This window comes from Biomphalaria glabrata, chromosome 6 (assembly GCF_947242115.1).
Source record: "Biomphalaria glabrata chromosome 6, xgBioGlab47.1, whole genome shotgun sequence".
NCBI lineage: Eukaryota > Metazoa > Mollusca > Gastropoda > Planorbidae > Biomphalaria > Biomphalaria glabrata.
Window position 1 is genome coordinate 39,085,140 of NC_074716.1, and position 24,035 is coordinate 39,109,174.

The 24,035-nt window shown below is 37.8% G+C and overlaps 1 protein-coding gene across 2 annotated transcripts in view; it reads left to right on the top strand.

Moving 5' to 3' along the window:
• The window catches only part of LOC106056462 (uncharacterized), a 96,427-nt gene that overhangs the window by 16,987 nt on the left and 55,405 nt on the right, over positions 1-24,035 (top strand). The window contains exons 1-2 of one of the 2 annotated variants that reach the window (XM_056032776.1): positions 8,249-8,431; positions 15,681-15,833. In XM_056032776.1, coding sequence (XP_055888751.1) covers positions 15,702-15,833 — 132 coding nt within the window. In that variant the 5' untranslated portion in view covers positions 8,249-8,431; positions 15,681-15,701. Of the gene's footprint in view, positions 1-8,248; positions 8,432-15,680; positions 15,834-24,035 lie in introns of those variants that run through there. The other variant, XM_056032777.1, reaches the window with a different exon arrangement.

Consider the following 24,035-nt stretch of genomic DNA (forward strand, 5'->3'; position numbering starts at 1 on the left):
ATTTATATCTAACGAATGATCTACATTTTTCCCCTCTCTCAAAAGTTTCAATTTTAAAAAAAGTCCCAGGTCCCAGCATAAAGTCATGGAGAACAAGTATGAATTAAATGTCATTTAAAAGTTTTCAGTTGAAAAGAAACTTGCGTCAATCTTTTGAACCGAATCGAGAGTGTCGAGAAAGGACCATCTTGTACAAGTTGATTGACCCCCTTTTCGCATGGCGGCTTTCCTCGTTGCTGCCCCATGTTATGAAACAAATTGGCTTTTCGACGGGGGATTAAGTGGTTGACTCTGTGAATGCATAACAAGTGCTGTTACATAAATATATTAGCGGCATGTTTGAACAATAAGACCAGCCTAAACTATAAAGCATCAATGTCTCTAGATATCGTTTTGGCACATTTTCACTGAAACTAGTTTTTGTTTGTTGTATTCGTCCTGGCCTTGCTGTAAGAGTGCGTGGAAACCACTGCCCTTCTGCTCTCTCGGTTGTTGTACCACGAAATAGGTTAGTCCACTTTAGAGCTATACATGGTGTTGTTAATTGTTGTATTTTATACTAACTAGTAAATTGTGTACATTCGTAAACAAGATTATATTTCTTAAACAGGACTGAAACACTGTATAAATAACGTTAAAAAGTCTATATAATCTCAAAGGTGACAGGTTCTCTTACAGATTCTTATTGACTACTTTTGTCTCTTCCAAAATTGCATTTTAAAATGTTCTAATGAGACTCAAAGCTCTATTGTGAATAGAAGAGAATGTATCACCTGATAAGTTAATACCATGTCACGGAGTCGTATTTAATCGTGTTTAGTTTTGCATATATGTCAGAACTGGAGTATCGTTTAGTGCTCTGGAGCCTTGTGCGATTCCGAATACGAATCCTGACTAGTTACGTTTTTATTTTGTCTTGTATTTTTGTGTTAAGATATATGTCCAGTTTGAAATACCAAACATATCCAATGGGTATAAAAAGCTCGTATAATAACCTTACATATGGGCATGTTTTGAATTAGTGAAATATTAGACTATTATCTATATATTTATATGAAAATATACCACCGGCATGTAGACTTTCATCCGATCAGGGCGTCCCAAAGCACATCCTTGGCCAAAGTAATGGTATTGCTAAATTAGTTATTGTTTACACCCTTAGAAGTAAAATAAAATGAAGCTTTCTTCAAGGCATAAAGGTCCATATCCCATGTCTGTCTCCATCCATAGATTATATAGTCGCACCAAAGTTTGACCACTCATACTTTCACTAGTTTCACTGTTACATTTCAAATGTTCATTGGAGCTGTTTGGAAGCCCAAAATAAGAATCTCAGTTCCTCCGCGATTAGATAGACTTTACCACTTAGCCAGCACTCTCTTATATCCTGAGAACAGACAATCCAAATAACCAATATATAGTCATATTTACACAAATCTCAGACATAACTAAAGATGGAACACGGTAAGTTCACTGTTCTCTGTACACAATCTACATTTCTTCAGGTCATGTTTGTTGACATTTGGCCATCCACTACACAATTAAATACACCTCGCTCAGTAGATTACACTAGTCAATTAGGTTATCAATCAGTATGGATTATTTTTTATATAGTTCAGTGAGAGGGGACATAATTAATGTTTCTCTTAACAGATTACTGGTTTAATTTTTATTGCCCTGTCTGAACAACAATGTTGTTTCTTTTCGGGAAAAAAGTCTTTCATAAAATAACGAATTTGCCATTGTAAATGTCAACAGGTCATTCTTACATCGGGTTCTTCGATATATTATAAGCATAACGTCACAGAGGAGTATCTAATTGGGGAAATATGGTCATTTGATTGAGTGGCCGATTTGGGTAGCATAGAGGGTCATATAATAATAAGAAAGCAGAAACTATTGGTATTGGAGCTGATCAAAGATGTACACCACTTGCAATTAGTGCTGTTGGAGAGGGCATCCTTAATGCAGTTTTGACATCGATCATCAATTATTTATTAAGTTCTGGCTATTGCCATTTGTCCATGAGACTCGTCTCTTTGTAATTGCATTAACATAACCAATATTGATTTATTTTTATTTTTTGCTTAAAGTCAGTGAGTTTACAGTTAATAGCGATGAAGGGAGGTTCGAATCCGAATCTGAAATAAAGTGTAATGGAGAAATATCAATGATTAGAAACTAAGTGTTATTGAAGGATGGCATCAAATAGAGCAGTGAGGCTAACCTTTTTCGACTTTTGGGCCACACTATTCTGATAAATGTGTCACGGCTCCCATTACCACACACACAAAAAGTGGTTGAGTCTAATAGAACTTATCCTTTTCAGCTTCAAGACACACGGTGGGCACAAGTTTCAAAGTACGGGCCGGACATGTCCCTCGGGTCGTAGTTTGAGCATCGCTGAGATAGACCATCACATGACTAGCGTACATTTCAAATGAGATTTTTCGCTGCTTCATTTTAAATATTAACTTAGATTACAAAGGCTGATTCTTAGTCAACACAGTTGAGGGTGATCTAAAGGATCTCTCTAGTGAGAGAGAGAACGAGAGAGAGAGAGAGAGAGAGAGAGAGCACTAATTAATTCTGTTTCCCGCTACCTCAGTTCCCCTACTCATCTCCATAAGCTGAAGTGAAGTTCGCCAATTGACTAGCTAGCGAGTACCTAATGCCGGCCCATCAGTGGCAAGCACACGTCATAATAGATCCCTTTCTTGTCGCTTCCATCGATCCACGAATCCGCCCTTTGATTGAATGACGGGACACACACACAAAGCAGGTCGGAACGGAAGCACGGCAAATATTATTTTGATAGGGACAAAAGAGCAAGTAATACAAAAACAATGACGACTTGTTCCGACTGATTTCGTGCTGTGCTCCCATCCGTGCGCGAACAGTAGTAACACTAGAGAAGTGCTGTTGGGAAACGAAATAACCATTTACTACCGTTAGTGCTACATGAATTGTAGTGTTAGGCAAGTCTTTTACCCACCCGTAACGCCCGGTATTTTGATAACGGTTTATCACATTTTATTTTAGACTTGAAACGTGGGAAAAAAAAAATAATTCTGCGAGCACAAACCTTGTGGTCATTCGTGGCACTAAAATTGTTTCTCTCCTATGGTTATAACTTACACGAATCCATCCATAGTTTTCGTGAAAAATGTATATGCCTACACGGAATTCTACATAACGTGAAAAATCTACACACAATTAATATAAATTACTTGATAATTAGCTGCGTGTGTTCAGTAGATGAACTTTTGCTTTTAATAGTGTTCACGCAGGAAAGGGAGATTATTTTGTGACTTTAAATGTGGACATGGGAATGTCAAATTGTGTCTTTAAGTTGACAGTTTGAATACATTTATATAATAAGCAAAAGATTGTCATTCTTCTTTTCACATTTTTTAGCGGCCCCCGAAGTTCTCATGCAACGGCTACTTTTTTCTTTTCCGAAAGTGAATCATCTAATTTTTAAATTATCTATTCAAGCAGATTTTTCAAAAAAAAAAATACACCACTTTTAAATGAAAAACTTCAGGGGAGGTGAGTCTTTTAAAAAGGTCACAGACTTCTTCATTAATAAATCAAGCTTCATTCATAGATTCGCGCATTGGTACAGCTCACCGTATTGGTTGAACAAAAAACAAATTACTAGCAATAGTGTTCATTGGAACATATTTCAAGAAAGTTGATGGGGAGGGGTGACACCTAGAGCTACCGCACTAGGTGCCACCGACACTGTATCGGGAGGTTTCCATGCTGATCTTAGGTGATCACTTAAGGCTACTCTACTTATTCCAGAAGAGTTTGAAGAGGCTTATCAAAGGCGACGTGTTACACTGTTTATTTTTATGTGAAAAATAACGCCAAAATTTTTACATTTCTTTAAACGATCAAAACAAGAATATGGCTTGAATATTTTTCTCGTTCATTGGTGAATTTGATGGGGGACGCTTCTGAGTTTATGTGTTAACACAAACTCTCTTTGTAATCTTGCTTTAATGTCAAATGCAATTTAACCAACAAATTTCCCCAAAAAATCGCATTCTATTTTCATATTTAAATTTAATTTGTGCCATCTCTCAAATGTTATCATTGCAAGTGGCGGTTTGGAAAAATTGCTGATGTTTCAGTTACGATGTAATACTGGCGAAAATCAAAACTGCTGACGTGTGGCTGATGGAATATTGATATACCATTTTCCTACATACATATATATTTAAATTTGTGTGTTTCTTTTTCTCCATATAAAGAAAAAAAATATAGGCAGGTCTATGTCAGTTTGAGAAGCTCCGATTTTGGTTTGATTATTGTTTCCAATCTTACAATTATTTGGACCATACTTAAGTGAAATGAACTTGCATAACTTTATAACTGAGTTCCTATTCTCTTCAACGAGTTATGAAGCAAATACTTTAACAACCCTGGCAGCGAAAATTTATTATCAGTGCTTTGTGTCTGTCCATTATTTCCGTCTGTCTGCCAGTGCATCCCCTAAGTTAATTTTACGTTGACTTAATGAGTTCTCCAGTACTGATTGTCCTTACCCATTGACACGTAACGTAGATGACAAGTTGTCACGTGGGTGAAATGAAAGGCGGATGTACGTAAATAACAACACATTGGATACATTGAAATGATAAGTACGTCTTCTAATCGGCTCATCACCTGATCGAGAAAATTGTTGACCTTCGGTTCGAAGAGAAAAACAAAAGCAAGGTGAAGATTTGTATTTTTTTTTTTTGGTTGGAAAAATTCAATGAGCCATGGAATGTTTTGTTTTTCCACCTGGCAGATAGGAGGTCATGGTTCGGTGGGGTCAAAGAACATGACATGAGATATAGCACGTGTCACTTGTCTCTGACTTGCATCATTCAAAAGGACTCTGTCCTTGACCTTTCCTCTCACTCCATTCACATTGTGTATGTTGTTTTTTTTTTAAGCGAAAGAGTTCAGCCAAGAATGGTAATTGACTTTGTTACAAACATGACCCGAGTTGTCATGACGTATTGAAAAGGGGGGGGGGGGAAAGAAAGTTGGCATTGTTTTTCCTGTGATGAGGTCTAAAGTTGTCAAATTTTCTCTTCTCCCAAGTATCTGTTGAAGTAGACTTGTCATGGTCAAGTAGATGTCCCCAAAGTTTACCAATGTACACACATTTGGAATGGGGGTGCTGAGTGAAAAGTGTGAAAAGTGAAAAAGCGTTTGACTTCCCAGCCGAGGGTTCTCGAGTACGAATCTCGGTTTGGACTAGAATTTTGAATTTCCGGATTTTTAGGCCGCCCACGAGTCAACCGGTGGGAAAGTAAAGTCGGCTGGACGTTGTGCCGGCCACATAACACCCTTGTTAACCGTCGGCCATAGATACGGATGAACTTAGCATCATCTGCCCTATAGATTGCAAAGTAGAAAGGATTACTCACTTTACTTTACACAGATACAGAAAATATGTATATTTTATATTTAATTGTCCCTCGAATAGTCCATGTGTTGTGATGTGCACACCTCACATATATACATGTTCTACTTATGCTTGTGTTTGAAGCACATTCTACATTTTTTTGTCAACATAAATTTATCAATTTTTATAAAGTCGAAATTAGTTCATTAGTTGTTATATCAAAACACTTAACGTTGGTAAATTGGTCACGACTTGATAGTTTGTCATTGGGTCTTTACTTTGAACATAACTAGTTAAATAGGAAACACTAAAGACCTACCCGGCCGATGCCATATACTGTTACACAGACGGGTCGGTCATGAAGGACCCCGTAAGAGCTGGGTATGGGGCCTATATCTGTTACCCAGACCTCGACCCAGAAAAGCTGTCAGGCACATGCGGCCTCGCCGCATGTAGCTTTGATGCAGAATTAACGGCGATTACAAATACCCTAAAACACGTGCTCCAAAAACTGCGCGAAAAGATAACCGTTGCGACTACCGTTGTAATGGTTACCTATTCCCAGTCCTGCCTCCAAGCCATGGTTGGCTTAGGGGGAAAGTCCAAATTGGTGGAAGAGGCATTAGGCGCCGCAAATAACATCCGCCTGCTTATTGGAGCTGTCATCGTTATGCATAGGGTGCCCTCGCACTGCGGCGTGAGGGGCAATGCCGTGGCTGATGCTCTAGCACGAGAAGGAGCGCTGGCCGTGCCCGCTTTCGAATCGCCAAGTACGTTCCAACAGGCTACGACAGTAATACGAGAGTGGGTACATGAAAAGTGGTTGAAATCCTGGGATGACTCCAACACTGCCACGGGAGTCTGGCAGCACATGCGCCGCCCAAATCGAGAGGACCCGTGGTGGAGGCTAAAAAGGTCGGAACAAACAACAATAGCGCAGTTGCGTACGGGACACTGCCCCATAGGTGCGTACTTCGCCCGGTTCCGGCCAAATTTTGATGGCCGTTGCCGACACTGCGGGGAATCAGAAGAGACGGTGGCGCACGTCTTGCAAGAGTGTCCGCAGTTCCGCGAGCTGCGGGAGGACGTATCTAGTGGTTCACTAAGTTTGTATGGAAGCTACGAGGCACTACGCCAAACAGCAGAGTTCCTTACCAGGGCACTACGGGAGACCTAGGTCTCCCTGCCTTGTCACCAATTGGAGTTCATCTCAGTTAAATAGGATGTCGCTGTAGTGTAACAGTACTCCGGTATTATTAACTGTATTGTTAGTCTCTTACCGTTTAACTACACGGGGGGCTCTCGCTCTGTGGTCCGCTGTCCACTGAATGCTCGTGTTCCGAAGTTGAGTTATATGAGTAGGTCATTTCATTTATATGGTGGGAAGAGAGGCCAAGTGCGCTTGAACTTGGCTTGGCTACCCAGAAGGAGGCTCGAGGTTCGACACCCAACTCGGGCAGAGTTGTGTTTACTGAGCGCCTAAAGGCAGCACGGAAAACCAACTCCTAGATACCCCCCCTCCCCCCCCCCCCCACTGGTCCACAAATGAGATTGGACCAAAGCGCTCTGAGCATGCTATAAGCATGAAAGTAGCGCTATATAAAAGCTATAATAATAATATCACTAGAACGTGCTTTAGTCACGAAGTGGCTTAACTTTTCGTTTGTGGTGACATAGAGGTAGAAGTTTTGTGGTTGAGAACCTTTTATACTATGTACTGTTCATTTCACGCTTGCTCTAGCTACCTGGTAAACGATATTGGCAAGGGAGTGAAGGAATGATCACTGTCATAAAGTTGTTTACATAGCAGGTACTTTTGAAAAAAAAAGGTTGGCACTGTTATGTATCTGTCACAAGAAATTGGTAACAAGATCTGGCTTTAAGTCCGATGAGTCAGAATACTTGCAAAGTAAGTTTTTATAAAAGTCATATTGTTATTGCCTTACGTTGAGGTCTGAAATTTCTTCTGGTGATCAGTGGATTCCAGATGTTTTCATTTTTGGGCACACCTTTCTAATGTCAGCCTTTCTTAACGCAATACCATTTACAACGTGTTTATGGGAGAAAGTTTTCAAAAACAACAAAATTAAACTTTTGGCTGTTCATGGGTATGTTTAAATGGGAACTAAACGCAGGCTACTTTTGAGAGTTGGATAATAGTTTTACTATGTACATGTTTGTGTTGGGCTTCCACTTTAATTGCAGTACTTGGTATTCCTAAAAGACAGCATTATATTTTCTCTATTGCTGACATCTTAAACGCTAAGCGTCTATTGGGCAGCACTATCTCTGTATCTTTTGGATCTAAACATGAACATTTCTGAAAACATTTACAGATTACGTCTACTTCATGTCTATGTCAGTCCGTGGCAATATGTGTATTATAGACATATCTGACCGTCAGTGCTGTGAGAGTTAAGTCACATCTTTTCTTCAATAACACTGCAAGGGTCATCTAATTAGAACAGCTGTCACATGGCGAACTTCGTACTTTTTTTTTTATCACTATGTTCGTTTGTTTGTTTGTCAATGAAATAGTTGATGTAAAACCCGAGATAAAGCCACGTATGTATTTGTGTTAATACTTTGGGCTCTTTTAGTTCATTTGTATCAAAGGTCAGAATTATGGCGTTCTACTATCAATGATTTTTATAAATGAGTCATTGGATGTTTATTTTTTTTCCCTGTCGCTCCCATTTTTTTACTATACATTGACCTTTTATCACCAATACATAATGTGCACACATTGATAAAGATGCATGTTTATCATGTGAATCTATTTATACGCCACTTTTTTTCCCCAACGTTGTAAGGACAAAGCCTATATAAGATTAATGGGTCAGTGCTTTATCCATTCATTAACCAAGTTTTATTTCGTGCACAAAACGTACGACGTGAAAGTTTGATCGCATCTTGAACGGGCTCCATCCATTGTCCTTTTGTTATGTCTTTTGTTTCGGTCTTGGGAAAGTTTCAGTAACTAAACAAAAGACGTTTCTCGTGGTGGCAGTCATCAGATTGGTAAGTAGACAAAGTCAAAAGGTAGTTTGCATTCAAGTAAGCTTAATAGGGAGATCCTAGGTAGATCCGCACGTAACATTGTTTATTTTATGCTGCTGAATATTATAATGTGAATTATTATGCCCAATGACCTGCGCGAGGATAGACCCCGAGACCCGCTGTAATTCCACAGAGATTATGTATGGAATAGATTATTGTAAAATGCCAATCAGGAAAGAAGATCTTGTGTATAAACAGTACCAATTTAAGTCATCTCATTGTATGCGTAATACATTCTATGAGAGGCTAAAAGACAGACAAGATGTATTCTTGTATATTTACTTGTATTCCGATCATTAATGTTATTATTATTATAATCATCATTATTACATTTTTACTATTCGAGCTATGAATGGACCTTATTTTTAATAACTTTGCTCTATAACATTTAGCTCTTGAGCTATAAAGGGGAAATAACCGTTGAGAGGTTATGGGCACGAAATGGCCTTAATTGTGCCAAAAAAAACCCCACCTGAAAATATCAAATAGTAACAATTATAAATAGCTAGATTATTTGGTGACTCCGGTGTACAACATAAAGGCAGTCTTGTTAAGTTATGCTCAGTGCTCTCTGGTCCGATCTTTAATGTAGACTTGTACTAGCTTTAGGAGCTCCGTAATCACAGATAGAATCAAATGTAGAATTACCCCACATTGGAGTTGGGAACTCCAGCGACCCCCCCCCCGGGAGTGTATGCCACTCACTCCCAAATCCCACTTACTTGCTTAACGCCACACGCCGAGGCTCCGAACGAGTTTGATTGAAGCGGAAGTATAGGACAAATAATGAAATCCTTATTCTCAGTTTTTGTTTTCAAGAAATGAAACCATCGTTAGGAAAAGCAATCATTGCAGGGTTTGGATCTGAAATGTCCATAGCGAGGGACTGATGTATACACACATTAATGTCATACGACGTGGCTCGTCTTGTGATGACAATTCCGAATCCACTAATTCCATCCCTCACCCTCGTGTCACGTTTCCTATAATGTTTGGATCCAAAGAGAGCAAGTGAGGAAGAAATGGATCAAGCGCGATGCTTGGTTTATTTTTTTCTGGCAACTTTCCCGGAGCTTGTTTGGAAATGAGATCTATACCTCTGATGGCACCAAAATCACTTGATAAATTTGGCAAAACTTTGAGTTTGGTGAGTTTAGGCATCGTATTTTTTTTTTACTCTGCTTTGCCCCCCCCCCTCCCTTCTCATTGTTAGTGTAAGGTTAATTGTTAATGTAACAAAAGTTCTGTTGTGTCCTTTATAACACATAGGGCAAAAACAGTAAAACAAGAGACCTACGGGTAGCTACCGTTTCTATCAAATGTAAGGCATACTTTTAGAGTTGGCTGGACTCGGGAATCATAAAAGCCTCGTTAAAATAGAAAATGCCTGACAAAGCTTCTTAAAAAGAACAACTTGTTTCATTATGTATATGGATAAAGAGAATAAGTGTTGCAATACAAGAAAATAGAAAGTAAAAGATTGAGAAACAGAGCTAAAATTGCTTGCAGCCACCCTATTTAATTGCTGTGTTCAGGTCTTGAGATGGATAGTGGTGTGTAGTTATCAAGCTGTGACTGGCCATGATATGTTTACGATTGTCCCGTGCTACAAGGCATTAAGTCAGTAAGACTGCGGGGGGCTGCATGACGCCTCTCTTTAATCCTTCATTGATCTACTTCTCCTCAAGGCTCCTCACTTGGTTGGTTGGTTTTATTAACTGCTTGTACTCCAGTAACTACTGGCCTATGTTGTGAAATGTATTGGCAGATCATTAAGACTTAAGATTCACTGGGCAAATAGCTATTTAAAAAAATATAAACAAAATCTTTCTGTACTTTCCTTGGCCATGACTTGGTGCCCATTGGGGGAAAGCTTTGACTGCTCCCCTTCCCATGTCTCTCATTCCTTAAATGAATGTATATGTCATTGATACATTGTCAGAAATACACCAAAAGTCAGATTTTAAACATGACAAGGGTGTACTTTCTGCTTAATCTTCGAGTTCTTCCTAACTTCATTTTTTTTCTTTATTTTATTCCTTCATTTTCTTGCCTCTATTTGCTTCATCTTTCATTGGTTCATTGTTTTTCATTTTTTTTTCTCTTTCCGTCCTTTCTTCGCATTCTTTCTTCTTTTTCCCTTTCTCTTTTCCTTTTTTTCTTCTTTCTTTTCGTTGTTCCTTCTCATCCTTACTACTTTTCCCCACATTTCCTTTTACCCTATGCTTCGCCCTTCCTTCTGTTTTCTTTCTTTTTCCAAATCTCCCTTTATTATATTATCTCACTGACCAACATTTTCCTGTAAACTGACCCTTGGAAACACTGGCTGTGTATAAAGGTGCATGAACTAAAAGTGATGTGTCTCAGTATTCAAAAAAGTCAATTGTTTCCTTTTGCGGTTCTTATTGTATTTAATAGGCATCTTTCAATGGTGAGAACATCCTGTTTTGATAACAGAGATACAAGTCTGAACACAAATGTGACCTCCACTAGAGATTTTTATCTTTTCTCCACCTAATATCTAAACAACATATACACATTTATCTTTTTATAAGCTCGCACGCATCACACGTACACTCACACAGGCACGCAACATTGGTGGAGCTTTAGGCTTCGGAATCAGTAGCTGCAAGTAGTTGTTCGAATCTGAGATGGAGATCTCTAGATTCTAGAACATGTTAAGGGTATTCCACATACCTGATTGAGGTGAAGGCCCTGGGGAGTTATGCTGACTGCTTGACATTCACGCTGAAACAAATTTGTAGAAAAACAATGTGTCTCTCTCTAGTTACAAATGCCAAACAGTTTTGTAGTCCCTTCTTACATGCCTTCTTTTTATTAAAGGCCAATCGCGAAAATAACATTATACAAAAGTTTCCTAAACTGGATATAATCTCTGCAGCACACAGGTTCCGTAAACGTGAGACCCGCCTCTCTTTTTTTCTTCCTTATTGTAGCTTTCTGATGATGTATTTCTAAATGGTAGTTATGGCAACCTTTTGTGTACGCGATGTGCGTGCATGAGAGTGAAGTGCCTTGACTAGACCTGCGTGTTTCATTATTGGCTGATGTCACTGGTAAATTGATGGAATTCATTTTGAAACATTAATGACTAGCTTTGATATGTTTAGTAGACTTAATTAATACAATGTTGGATGTTGAGCTATAAAAATAAAGTATTTGAGGTTAAGAATTGATTAATATTAGACAAACGTACGTGAGACTTTTCGTGAGGATCTCATAAGTACGTTCTATTTCATAAAGTCTGGGGAGTGAGAAAAAGAAAAAAATACGAAAGAGATATAAAAATATAAAGACATGTATTCTCAGGAGATAGTGATGGAATAAATGGCTATAACAGAGAGAAATGGAGAGACACAAACTCACGAATAGAAAGACACTTAAGAAGAGAGACAGAAAGAGATAAGAGAGAAGGAAGAGATATTGATAGAGAGAAGGAAAGAGTGAATGAGATAGTGACGATGGTACTTATAAATAGCTTCACTTATAGAAAATGTTTATTGACATTAATTGAATGAGAACTAGACTAATGATTGATAATTTAATTAGACCACGAATACATGCGCTATACTTAATAATCCTTTTGAAGCATTAACTTTATTAAAAGACAATAGTAGCATACAATAGATTCAATAGAAGAACAATACGAAATAAGCATGAGATGAACGGGCAGTGGAGATCCAGATATGTATTTAGTATTCGAAAAAGTGAAAAGTTGTCAAGGGATCCTCAGATTCTATAAAAAGAAATCAAAGAACGCAATAAGGTTACGCAAAAATGATTACTTACAGATTTAGTATCATCAAACTAAAATAATATTTGACTTAGACTAGAGCAATACTAGAATATGTTTCCTCTTTTATTAGATCTCGCAGCTCAATATTTTATGGATATTAGAATACTACTAGAAAAAAAATCAGAAATCGGCTTATTACAAAGTGAATAATTAAGCATAACAAGAACAACACTTCAGCAACATTCACAATACTCCAGGACTGAAGAGTGCAGCGTAAAGTGGCAATAAATCATAACAATAAGCAGAACAACATAACAATAACCTGGTCTTACAATTTATAACAACATAACTTTTAAAACAAATACTTCAGAGAAACACAAGTATAAAGACTTTTCTTGTTCCTTGCTCCAAGACAAACTCTAACAAGAATTTTTTTTAAGTGCCACACAGGAGTGAGTGTTGGACTCAGGACAACCAAAGACTATGTGAAGTGTATATCTGTAATTAAACAACTTGGCTGAATCAACGCACAGATAAGCGTATGACGTAATAAAATCGGAACGTTGTGACAAATAAGAAAGCCATGTCAATGTCAGCTGACATTATTACCTGTCACTGTTTAAAATGGATGCTTCCACCACGTCTTTCCAATCGAGAGGCTAAGTACGCTTGAACTTTAGGTTCGACACCCGACTTTGGCAGAGTTGTGTTTACTGAGCAAAGGTAGCACGGAAAACCTTCTCCCCAAGTGGTCCACCAATGAGATTGGACCATGGCGACCTGAGCTTGCTTATAAGCATGAAAGTAGCGCTATATACAATCTATAATTTACTTTTAGTTACAATACTTCGGTATCGACTTCTTTATTTCCTAAACATTTCTTTCCACCGACTATTAGTTCCCTTCCAGCGTCGTCTGCTTTCATTTCCGACACTGGAGACTCTGGTTATAGTGTGATTCTTGCAGAACTTTCTTTAGAAAATTAATAAAATAAAATAAAAATGAAAGCACAGAATCACAACTGCCTCTAAAAAACAAACCTCGGTCATGGAATGCAGACACATTGGCCGGCGGCCATTGAAGTTAATTACGAATGATGCAGATATTGATTGTGTTTGATATGGACGGACTTGCAGAAGCAATTGTTCTACTGCCCTATACATTCCCTTTATGTATCGACGGACCCTCATTTCTGACCGTTAATTGGTCGATCATTGCACCAAATTAATTAAATTGGTTCTGAAATAGTGGTGGAGCTGTTGGGATTGTTAGTCTTATTTTTGGACGTTTGTGAAAAAGCAGCGTGTGTGTGTTCGTTTGTTGAGGAGTGTGACTAGGTATTTTTTTTTACACAGATCTTCAAAACATGTTTTACATTAACCACAGACTAAAATCTAAAATAAAAGTTCTCTCTATATATAAACTACTGATACAATCTTTGATTAAAGTGCAGTCTACAGACGTTATTTCATAAAACCACAAAAAAATCGTTGTTTCATAAAACCACAAAATCTTCTAAAGCTTCTTCATACAACAAAAGTAAAATGTAAGTTCGGCTACTATACAGAATTTCCTGTTTTCTCTATGGGGTAAATCATGCGCATACAGATTAGATCATTTGAGCGTGATGTAACGGTACATATTATTTTTTTTATAGTTCTTTTAGTGTTTAAGTTGTTGCGCTTCTGGTTTGGGAAAACCCATTTCAACACATCTACCAGTATTAATCTCTACTCTATTTTCTCTAACTTTTCATTTCGCCTAGGGACATTGGTTCCGTCCACTCTTTTGAAGACATGTACTTTATGTGAAGTAACGCACGTTGGCACGGGTTACATATGTACTCTGGGGGACAGAAGAACTGGCCAGGTTTGCCCGCAAGTTTTAATGGCTTCCTCAACTCCTTTATCAGAACTATGTTTTCCAAATCTAAGATGAGCTGATTCTAGCACGCAACGTATCGCTAGTCAATCTTTCCCCCACCTCTGCTTCAGCTTCGCAGCTTCTGTCGCATGATACTGAACGCGGACATTCATCAATAACCGATATCCCCCCCCCCTTGCACGTTCTTGTTGCATTGGTCCGTGTCGGGGTCTCAAACGAAACACAAGCCCAAATTATTTCCAAGTGTATGTGCTTTGTGTGAGATGGTGTTTGTGTGCGTGCGTGTGGCACTGGCGTCCGAGCTAGTTGCTCATCTTGGGAAGAGCTGTCGTAATTTATACTTAATTTAGATGTGACAAGTCTCGGGACAGACAAGGGCGATGGACGGGAGACATCGTTAGATGAAATACACCAGCTCAACGAAAATAACAACGAACAATGATTTACTGGATATACACACATTTTTATTTTCCTTTTTATAAAGATTCCCTTACATGAACACAGTCATTTCCTATCCTCTGTCTGGAGTTTCTTTCTTCGCTTCTTTGCCTCCCGACGCATTTTTCGCATTTCATTTTTGTTCATATACACAATATAAATAATAATAGTAGCAGTTTTGAATGGTGACGGATTCTTGAGAGGAAACTAGATCTAGCTACTGCGTCTCTGTGCTAGCCATTTTATACCAATGACATGTTTTGGCAATGTACATGTTTTGACCATGTCAATGTTTTGACCATTGGCCAACTTCAGCTATCTTCGTGAAACTTCAGGGATCGAAGAAATTTGATGAACTTACTTTTCACGATCTAATCTGGAAAAGAAATGTCACCTATAAAATATGTATCTTTTGGTGATGTTTTTTTTTTTTTTACAATATGGCAACCATCTGATCCTACATGAGACATCGGCTTTATCTGATGCAGGTTTTATCAATCATGGAGGCATCCACGCTTCTCTATCATATCTCTGGTGTAAAGTTTTCTCCAGATTTAATCTTCTATCACATCAGTTTTATTACTTTAAAAAAAAACAAACAACAACAACATAATACGTTTATACATATTTCTATGCAGTAGAATCATTAGTATATAGTCATAGTCTTTGATTATTATTTTTTTGTATTTTAGCCTGTTTGCCTGTCGTGTACCTTTATTTAATGAAAATAAAAGAAATAGGTTTTTAAGCACAACAAGCTTTTCAAAATTGCATTATCTATTCATTGAATGTTCTTTTGTTTACAATAATAATTCATTTACACAAAAGTTATTCATCTTATTATGATTACGTGAAATTAATATAAAAAGCTATTTTCTTTATATGCATAATTTGCATTGACTTTTTTTGTGTATTATTTAACTTTGCATCTATAGCAAATTATCATGACATTCCACTTACATTTACATGCCCATGTTTTTATTGCACTAAGTTTAATCTCTGAATATTGGTTGTTACCATCACTTTCTCGCTATTATAAACCATACAATGTAGTATAATTATTCAGCTAATGTTCTGAAGCAGATTAACCTACTGACTTGACCTTTTTTTTTCTGGTTTCTCTTACAACAGTGATTGCAGCACGGAGCCAGCATGCCGGTGGTCAGCGCCCAGTACTCGACACCCGGCCTTCCGGCGTCACAGGGCCTCTACGACCCGTCGCTGGAGTCCGACGCCTGCGGCGTGGGCTTCGTGGTCAACATAGATGGCATCAAGTCACACCAGGTCAGTTCCATTGTCTTCTGGCACGCAATCGAGTGGGCGAGGGTCAGGGTGGGCAAATTGGTAAGCCCCTGAAAGAGCATCAGCCTGTCTTGTATCAGGTGGTCAATCTGTTACTTAAATGTCTCGTATAGTCTTTATTTCATTAGTGGTTACATTACATTTGACTATTGATGCTTGTTTGACAGATTCTCTAAATGTAAAGCTCCTATTGGGTAGAAAGTAAAAACAACAAACAAACAAACATTGTTAACGTATAGACATTTCAACGTACTTGTAACCATAAGGTATTAGCACTTATACAATTAATCTGAGGACTGATGATTAAACCTCCCACATTTTTCTGAACAAAAAAAAATCTGATTCTATCTAATTGGCTTCCATTAAGACTCCAAAGACTTTTCTGAATCAATGTAATTGGTTTCCAGTAAGATTCAATAAAAAAAAAAGATTTAATTAGTCCTAATTTATTGGGTTCGTACTTGAAAGCTGAAATTTGCACAATTATTTCTTTTACCGGACAACACAAGAATCAATAAAATAATTTAACCAAATAGTTAATTAACTGCTGGTAATTAATTATTTTGTTTGGCATCTCAAACAAGGGAAAGAATTTGTACTTGACTGAAGTGGTGGTATAAGCTGCACTAGTCCCCTTTATAGATCGTCTTCTGATTCGCAGTGAACACAACTTGAAAAATAGGATGAGACTATAGAAACCATAGATAACTCTACAATCTTCCATGTTCATAAGCTCTCCACTAGCAGAGTGGTTACCGTGTTAGCATAAGAAGCTTGAGCAGGCTTGAGCCATGAGTTCGAATTTAGATCGTTTCCCCTTTTTTTTTTTAAATGCTCTTTTTAATTGTTAGTCTAGATGTATTACAAAATAAATTACATGACTGATCCAAACTAGTTGATACAAGGTAATATAAGCTTTTTTTTTTAAAAGTATTTTCTATGTTTTTTTCATATTCTTCTGTTCAGTTTCAAAGTTCTCAGACCTAGGGACCTAAAGAGATATATGAAGGTGACTTTTAATGTTTGTACATGAGCAAAGACTGCTATTACATAATAATAATAAATAAATAACAATCACCCCTGAGAATAAATCTTGCATCTAAGGAATTTTGTTGTTAAAAGCTCTTAAATAAAATAGTTCTGTCAATTTCATATTGTATTGCGTCAGTGTGGTGAACTAGTTGCTGGAGTCTAATGTAGTATTTAGAATGCACCACCTTCGGACACCTTTGATTTATTGTCTATCCTTAATGTACTGATAGCGTTTGCACTAAATACTTCTCATAAAATGTAGATGGTATTGATCTTGGCAAGCCCTCTAACTACTCTAACCTATCGAAAGTTAGAATTTATTGCAGATTATATAGGAATATTTAAACTGTTGTCTTCGTGTGCTGGTTTGAAGTCTTATGGAAAAATAAAAGTAGCACATCTTCCCAGAAATATTTTTACTTTTCCTTGCGAGTTTTGTATAAAAAAATTATAGCAGTAAATACATTGCAAAACAAAAAAAAGTAATTTTTGAAAAGGAATTGCATATTCTTACAAATACAAAACAACAATTTTCTGAAATCGTTATCATAATGAGAATGTATATAATGGATTGATTTTATGAAGAACAAAAATATAAACGAATAGATTATAACCATGTGTAACTAGATAGCCACAGACAATTGTTTACATCGTTCAAACACGCCAGTACAAAGTACAAAAAAAAAAGGCTCATCGGAAGACTCATTGAATAATTAGTGTTGACAATGTAAACTAAATATTTTAAGTATGTTGATCGTGTATTCAGTGTGCAGATAACAGTTGTTAGGGAGGATAAGTCATGTAGATACACGAGGACAATGCAGATATGCGGGTTATTAGACTTGTCACATGGATGGCTGCCTGGTCAAGGGGGTCTTCGATGGTTCCGAACCCTGCCCGCCGCCACCGCCACCCCCCCCCCTTCCAGCGGGATGTTTGGGCTAGAAGTTAATAATATTAAATTCTGAAGGAATATCTGAAACATCTATCTATCTATCTATCTATCTATCTATCTATCTATCTATCTATCTATCTATCTATCTATCTATCTATCTATCTATCTATCTATCTATCTATCTATCTATCTATCTGTCTGTCTGTCTGTCTGTCTGTCATCTAAATGTATGTATGTCTAAAATGTCTGTCTAAATCTCTGTCTATTCTTGTCTGTCTGTATAAGAGAACAAATACAACTCTAGGTTATAGACGACGTCTTAGAGACTACTAAGCTGGAGATAATGTGATATTTAATACTTGACGTTAGTTGTGCTTGCGTGGGTTCTTTGTTGACTTACTCATATCAGTAGCAAGAAGAAGAATGCCTAAATAATGGACCAACCATTGTCGTAGTGTGTTGCTGGTCTCTGCCCCGTCCTTTACTTTCAGTCTTGTACACTTACGTTCTGCCTTGTTGGTACTGCTGTAATAGTGAATGGTGTCTCACTTGTTTAGTCACCTTGGGTATAACCTTTTGGATTTGGTTAAACATTTTTTTGAAATAACCAGGACAGAGGTGTTGATGCTTGATATAAGGGTGGTGTAGGGGTGGGGGTATTGGGAGAAGGAAAAAGGGTGAGACGGAGTTGCTATGACTAATGCTATGTACGGTCTAATGCAGTGGTAAGGTCTTATCTCATTTAGTGTTCACTGTTTTTTTTTAGGGGGGGGGGGGAAGGAAGGGACATATTGTGTTCGCCGACATTGAAAGATGAAACAGAGGTAGCAGACGTTAACCTGCGTCAATTCAGTCTTTTGGAGGTGACCTTTCATTAAGTGTTGACATAGTTGGCTGTCCGCTGTAACCGCGCCTTCTTCCAGCTCAGAAATTATTTTTCTTTTATATTATGATTTCACCGAGTGACAGTTCTATACACTGACCATTTTGTTGATACAATCATTGAACTTTAAATCCTACTCTTTTATTTCACCGTAACATACTATGATATATATCAATGACTCCGACCAACGTCCTGCGGGCCCGCGATGTGACTATCCGACCCTTCTAAACATCTGTGCAAAATGAAGCTGTTGAGTCAGGTTATGTTCCATGTATATGTATATGGCCTCAAGGTCGGGCACCAGACTATATCCCCTTCCCCTATTCCAGTATGTACGGTGTCACGCCTGTATCCAATCATTACCACTAAAATTGGGCAATTATTATTGTTAGGAATGCAGTGAATGAATTCTTTAGCTGTTTTATTTTTTTTTCCTACGGCGGTGATTAGACCGACCCAAAAATTGAAGGTCGCTCGCTATACAGTGAAACGCAACCAGACAATTTCTTGACGTTTATTTTATAACCCCCAGTGCACACACACACACACACGCACACACAGTGGCGGCACCATAATACTATGTAATATCAAAACCCGGGCTCTGCTAATGTCTTCTCCACTCAATGGCCTCCTCCTGCATCAAGAGCCACCTTTCACTCAACTTTCACTCAACTTTCACTCAACTTTCACCCAACTTTCACTCAACTTTCACTCAACTTTCACTCAACTTTCACCCAACTTTCACTCAACTTTCACCCAACTTTCAACTTTCACCCAACTTTCACTCAACTTTCACTCAACTTTCACTCAACTTTCACCCAACTTTCACTCAACTTTCACCCAACTTTCACCCAACTTTCACTCAACTTTCACTCAACTTTCACCCAACTTTCACCCAACTTTCACTCAACTCACGTGTTCGAACATTTTATTATTTTTTTGGTCGCCTGATGTCTGACTCTTTTGTTTGAAGTTTTTGACAGATGTCTAATAGGCCTCAACTTTCCTTATCTAGGCTGTTCATTTTTAATTTAGATATGTAGATTGGACAAAGAAAGGGGGGGGGGGTCATTTTATATTTACACTTGGATTCTTTCATATCAATTTCATGAGTTAGTATATATTTCCATTAAATAGTTCCGGTTTGAATTCAAAGTTTATTTTTTAAAAGGTAAAATGGTGTTAGAAAAAAAAAATGTGTTATTGATAGTTGAGAGAACAATGTGAAATCCTGAATTATTGGCGAAGTATTATTTTTGTGGTTGCAGTAGCTGTGAATTTAATCAAATAAAATTGAAGTTCAAAATATTTTAAAAAAATGCTCAGTGTGCTTGGGTCCCATTGGTAGAGATCTGGGAGAAGTTTTCCTGCTGCTTTTTTTTTTTTTTAAAGTTGCTCGGGTCTGATGGAAGGTCCACGCGTTAGCCACTGAGCTATACAAGTACTTATAAAAATAGAAGGCTTTATAGTCTTAAAACGTTTATAGTTTAAATTTTTGCGAATGACCTAATTCTCTATAAAATAAAAAAAGCTTACCTCCCCTTAGCTTAGTCCATCCATGATATAAAGCACAAAAATAAGGCTTATGTATGCATTTCACAAAATAAAAATCAAAACCGTTTGACAAATATTAATAAACTTGGTATAAATAAATCATGGCGGAGACCGTAGTTTATGTTTAATGCCCCTCTCACAACCGGAGGGCCCTAAAAGTAGACAAAAGTAAATAATTGTATCTTTATTAAAGAACGAAACTTGTGGGGGATACCCGTTTTCACATTTGATATGAATATGTCGGCTGAACGGGTAAACCCATTTTTACACCCTACTTTTATTTTCGTGGCAAAATAAACAAAAATGTGAAGGGAAAATTGATTAACATTCGCCATGTTTGACAAAGATCTAGATCAACATCCAATCCACCACTAGATCAGGAATATGCAATCTAAGGCCCGCAGGCCGCGGGTAATATCCAGTTAGTTTCTAAATAAAGCAAAATTAATTAATTACGACCTTTTGATTAACTAATTGGTTAAATTTTTATTGATTCATGTGTTGTCATCGACAATGAATAATCGTTGGCAACGAACTTTTTAATATACCTGTAAGTATTTGTATTGTTTGTCAATGTTTTACACGTGTCCGATGTTCCTTCAGAGCTGAAGATAATCTACTTCCTAGTCCGAACCTCCTGCGGGACAACGGGGGTTGGCAGCTGGCAGGGTATGAACCCGGGACCATCAAGACGACCGAACGACGGTCCAGAGCGCATACTGCACTACCAGGCTAGGTTTTCTAAATTGCATAGCCCATTTCATCTATGTTCTCTTGTCCTTGTGTAATGTTTTACCCAAATGGTTCACTCCACATCCCCAAAAATTCTCCATTTGGTCTCGCTTTTATTTTACATTCTCTTACTGCATTTCATCTTTTAAAATGTCCTTCTAATTTCATCCGGAACTAGTGAAGCGAAATGTAAACAAAGAGGAGATTACTGGGGTTAACTTGATGTTTTGGAACATTTCCATGGCACACATTGAAACAGACGTTACGCAACTATTTAAGTCTATTTAGAAAAGTAATATTTTAAAAGTCATCTTTTACCATTTTGTAAATTTTCATAAATTCATACTACATCTTACCTACTGTGCTCAAGTAAATGTATGTACCGCATACCTTGGAGGCAAATGTTTTTCATTGACGCCTTGTTTTGTTTTTACTGCTGCTCGCCCTATCGATATAAACGCTTCAGTTTTCATACATCGTTCTATCAGATCATTTTTGTTGGGTCTGTTCTGTGAAAGTCTGAAGCTGAAACTGGAAAAGATTGTGAAATGAGTTCTCTAAAGATTCTATAATTAGCCTTACTGTGGATTCTTCAGGAAGTGATTCAACTTGCTCATCAACAGCGCGGGCTTAACCCTTATTTGTGGCCCCTCCTTGTCTCTCTCTCTGTAAGCTTCCACAGCCAGGAAATCGCCTTAAAACCAGGAGAGAAAAAAAAAACAAGTAGTCGTTTTGAGGGCCCCCCCTCCCAACACCAAGTATTTTTTTCCTTTATAAAAATATCGACTTTGTATTAGCTCTTGTGTAAACCAAGAATTCTACTAGGCTAAAAGCGGCTCTTGGACGTGTAGCCCTAAGTTGCGGAGCTTAGCGAGGTCTTGGAGCTTAACAGAAGGCCTTTAGGTTCGAGTCTTGTTGAAGTTCAGAATTTTTCGCGCTAGATTTTAATTTTTTTCCGAATCCGACCTTCTGAGGTTTGTTGGGGTAAATAATTATTTTGTTTGGTTGTTGGGCTGGCCACACGATACCTCCGTTTACAGTAGAGCACTGAGGCGTGTGACCTTTATTTGTCCTCAAAAGTCTCACAGACTAATTGTACAAATAAATCAGGACTCAGTGATAGATGTAGTTTCAAAGAAATTAGTTCCTGCCTTAAATGTGTTTTCTTTTCGTACTCTACAATCAATCAGTGAGAACCAAAATTAGTGAGGGGTGTTTGTGAAATGAGTGGCCACAGAAAAGACTTAATCTTGCGTGTACTAGTCCGAAGGTGTTGTCAGTGTCTTTTATCTTGCACAACTTCTTTCCCGCCATCTTTGTTGTGTTTAAGCAAACATTGTTTGCTATTAGTTTGTGGAAATCAATGCTCTAGTCACGTGCGTTTTCCTATCCATAGTGATGATTGGTTGACCCAGCATCTTTGACTGAAAGTCACAGCTAATACTTGTGTTTGTGTGCGTGTGGGTGTTGGTCTCCAAATGTAATGACGTATTTCTTTTAAGTCTTTGTAAAAAAAAAATGGTAATAGTCACGTGTGCATTTGAAATCTGTAAGCGAAATCAGTTTACGTGGATACATTGTTGTCGTAAGCGATGATAACTTGACCAGTCCAATGACTTTGTCACAGTTAAAGTTTGAAACATGAAAACAACTAGATGGTCACATGGTAGAAGTGATTAATCTTTCAATTCAAGAAAGACTGTAATGTATAATATATACGTTTTGTTGTTTTTGCTTTTTAAAGCCATATTTGTGACAATGGAAATATCAAAACTGTGACACACCTCCAACTATCCCCCACCTGAAGGCATTACCTTTGACATTCTCATGTACATGAAGAGATTCACACTGTTTCCAACTAACGATTGAATGAGATGGCTCCAAATTTATTTTTTACATTTTAAATAGTTAAACTTTCTTTTGCCAGTTGAACCACGATGCTGGAGGTAAAGGAAGGAAAAAGTATAATTTAAAAATCTCACACGACAGAGCCGGCTTTAAGCTTCTCTCTCTCTCTCTCGTCATTGACCATATTTTTTAATGACATCAAATCAGCTTAACTGAGCCAGGTTCTTGTTTCCAGACTCAGGCGGCAATCTCTCTCTCAATGGAAGACATCTCTGCCAAGTAATCTGTGTAAACATAATGTTCGAAGATACGTTTCCAAATTGAACGTTCATGGAGTCGACACAATACAATGCATTGGAGCCCTGTCTCGGCTGATTGATGCTGCATAAAGTCGAGATATTGTCGAGAAAAATCAGAATAGTGGTTTGGGGAAATCACTATTAGTCTATCAGTATCAGTGCGAATAGTAACTCAAGGGAGGCAATAAACGATATAGAGATGTTTATTTACATGGGGACATCACATAGAACAACGTCTGCCTTGAGCACAGCCTCTTCATAAGCTCCAGACTTGGGCGTTATTTTCTTCCTAATATAAACATCCTTCTCAGTCTAGTCTCTAAGAGTGCGCACCTTCTGCACTAGCTGGGATGGCGGTGTGCATGGTAGGGTTATAACAGTATTGATACTTTGTAATTTGATGTTGCATGTAGCAATGAAGCCAACAAGCTTACGAAGGAAACTTTTGTTACAAAATCGTCGGCAGCCTCTGCTGGTTTGTCATTTTGGTGTCTATCTGTGAAGTCCAAGGACAGTTTAATTAAGTCGTTGCACCTGTTTAGTTGAACTAGGAAGGAAACAAACTTACACAGGGCACTGTGTTACACACACTTAGATGACCTCGTTGTCATCTTTTGTCCATTTCAAAGTTCAAGGACATGTTAATAGCCGTTGCACCTATTTGGCTGAACACGAGCCTGAAATACTTTACTAAACACTGGTAACATTATTAAAGGAGATTTTGTGTTTTAAAGAACAAGGTAGGTAGAATCTATTAGGGGAAGTAAGTTATTGGATATTTGAATTTTCTATCGAGTTCGACCAGTAAATATGGTCTCCGGGCGTTTGTCAGGAAGTAAGCTTTTAGTCTGAAATATTAACTCTGTACAGTGGAGTTACACACTTGGAGGAAACACAGCCATTATGTGTTCATGAACTCGTTCAAACAAATGTCCACCTTG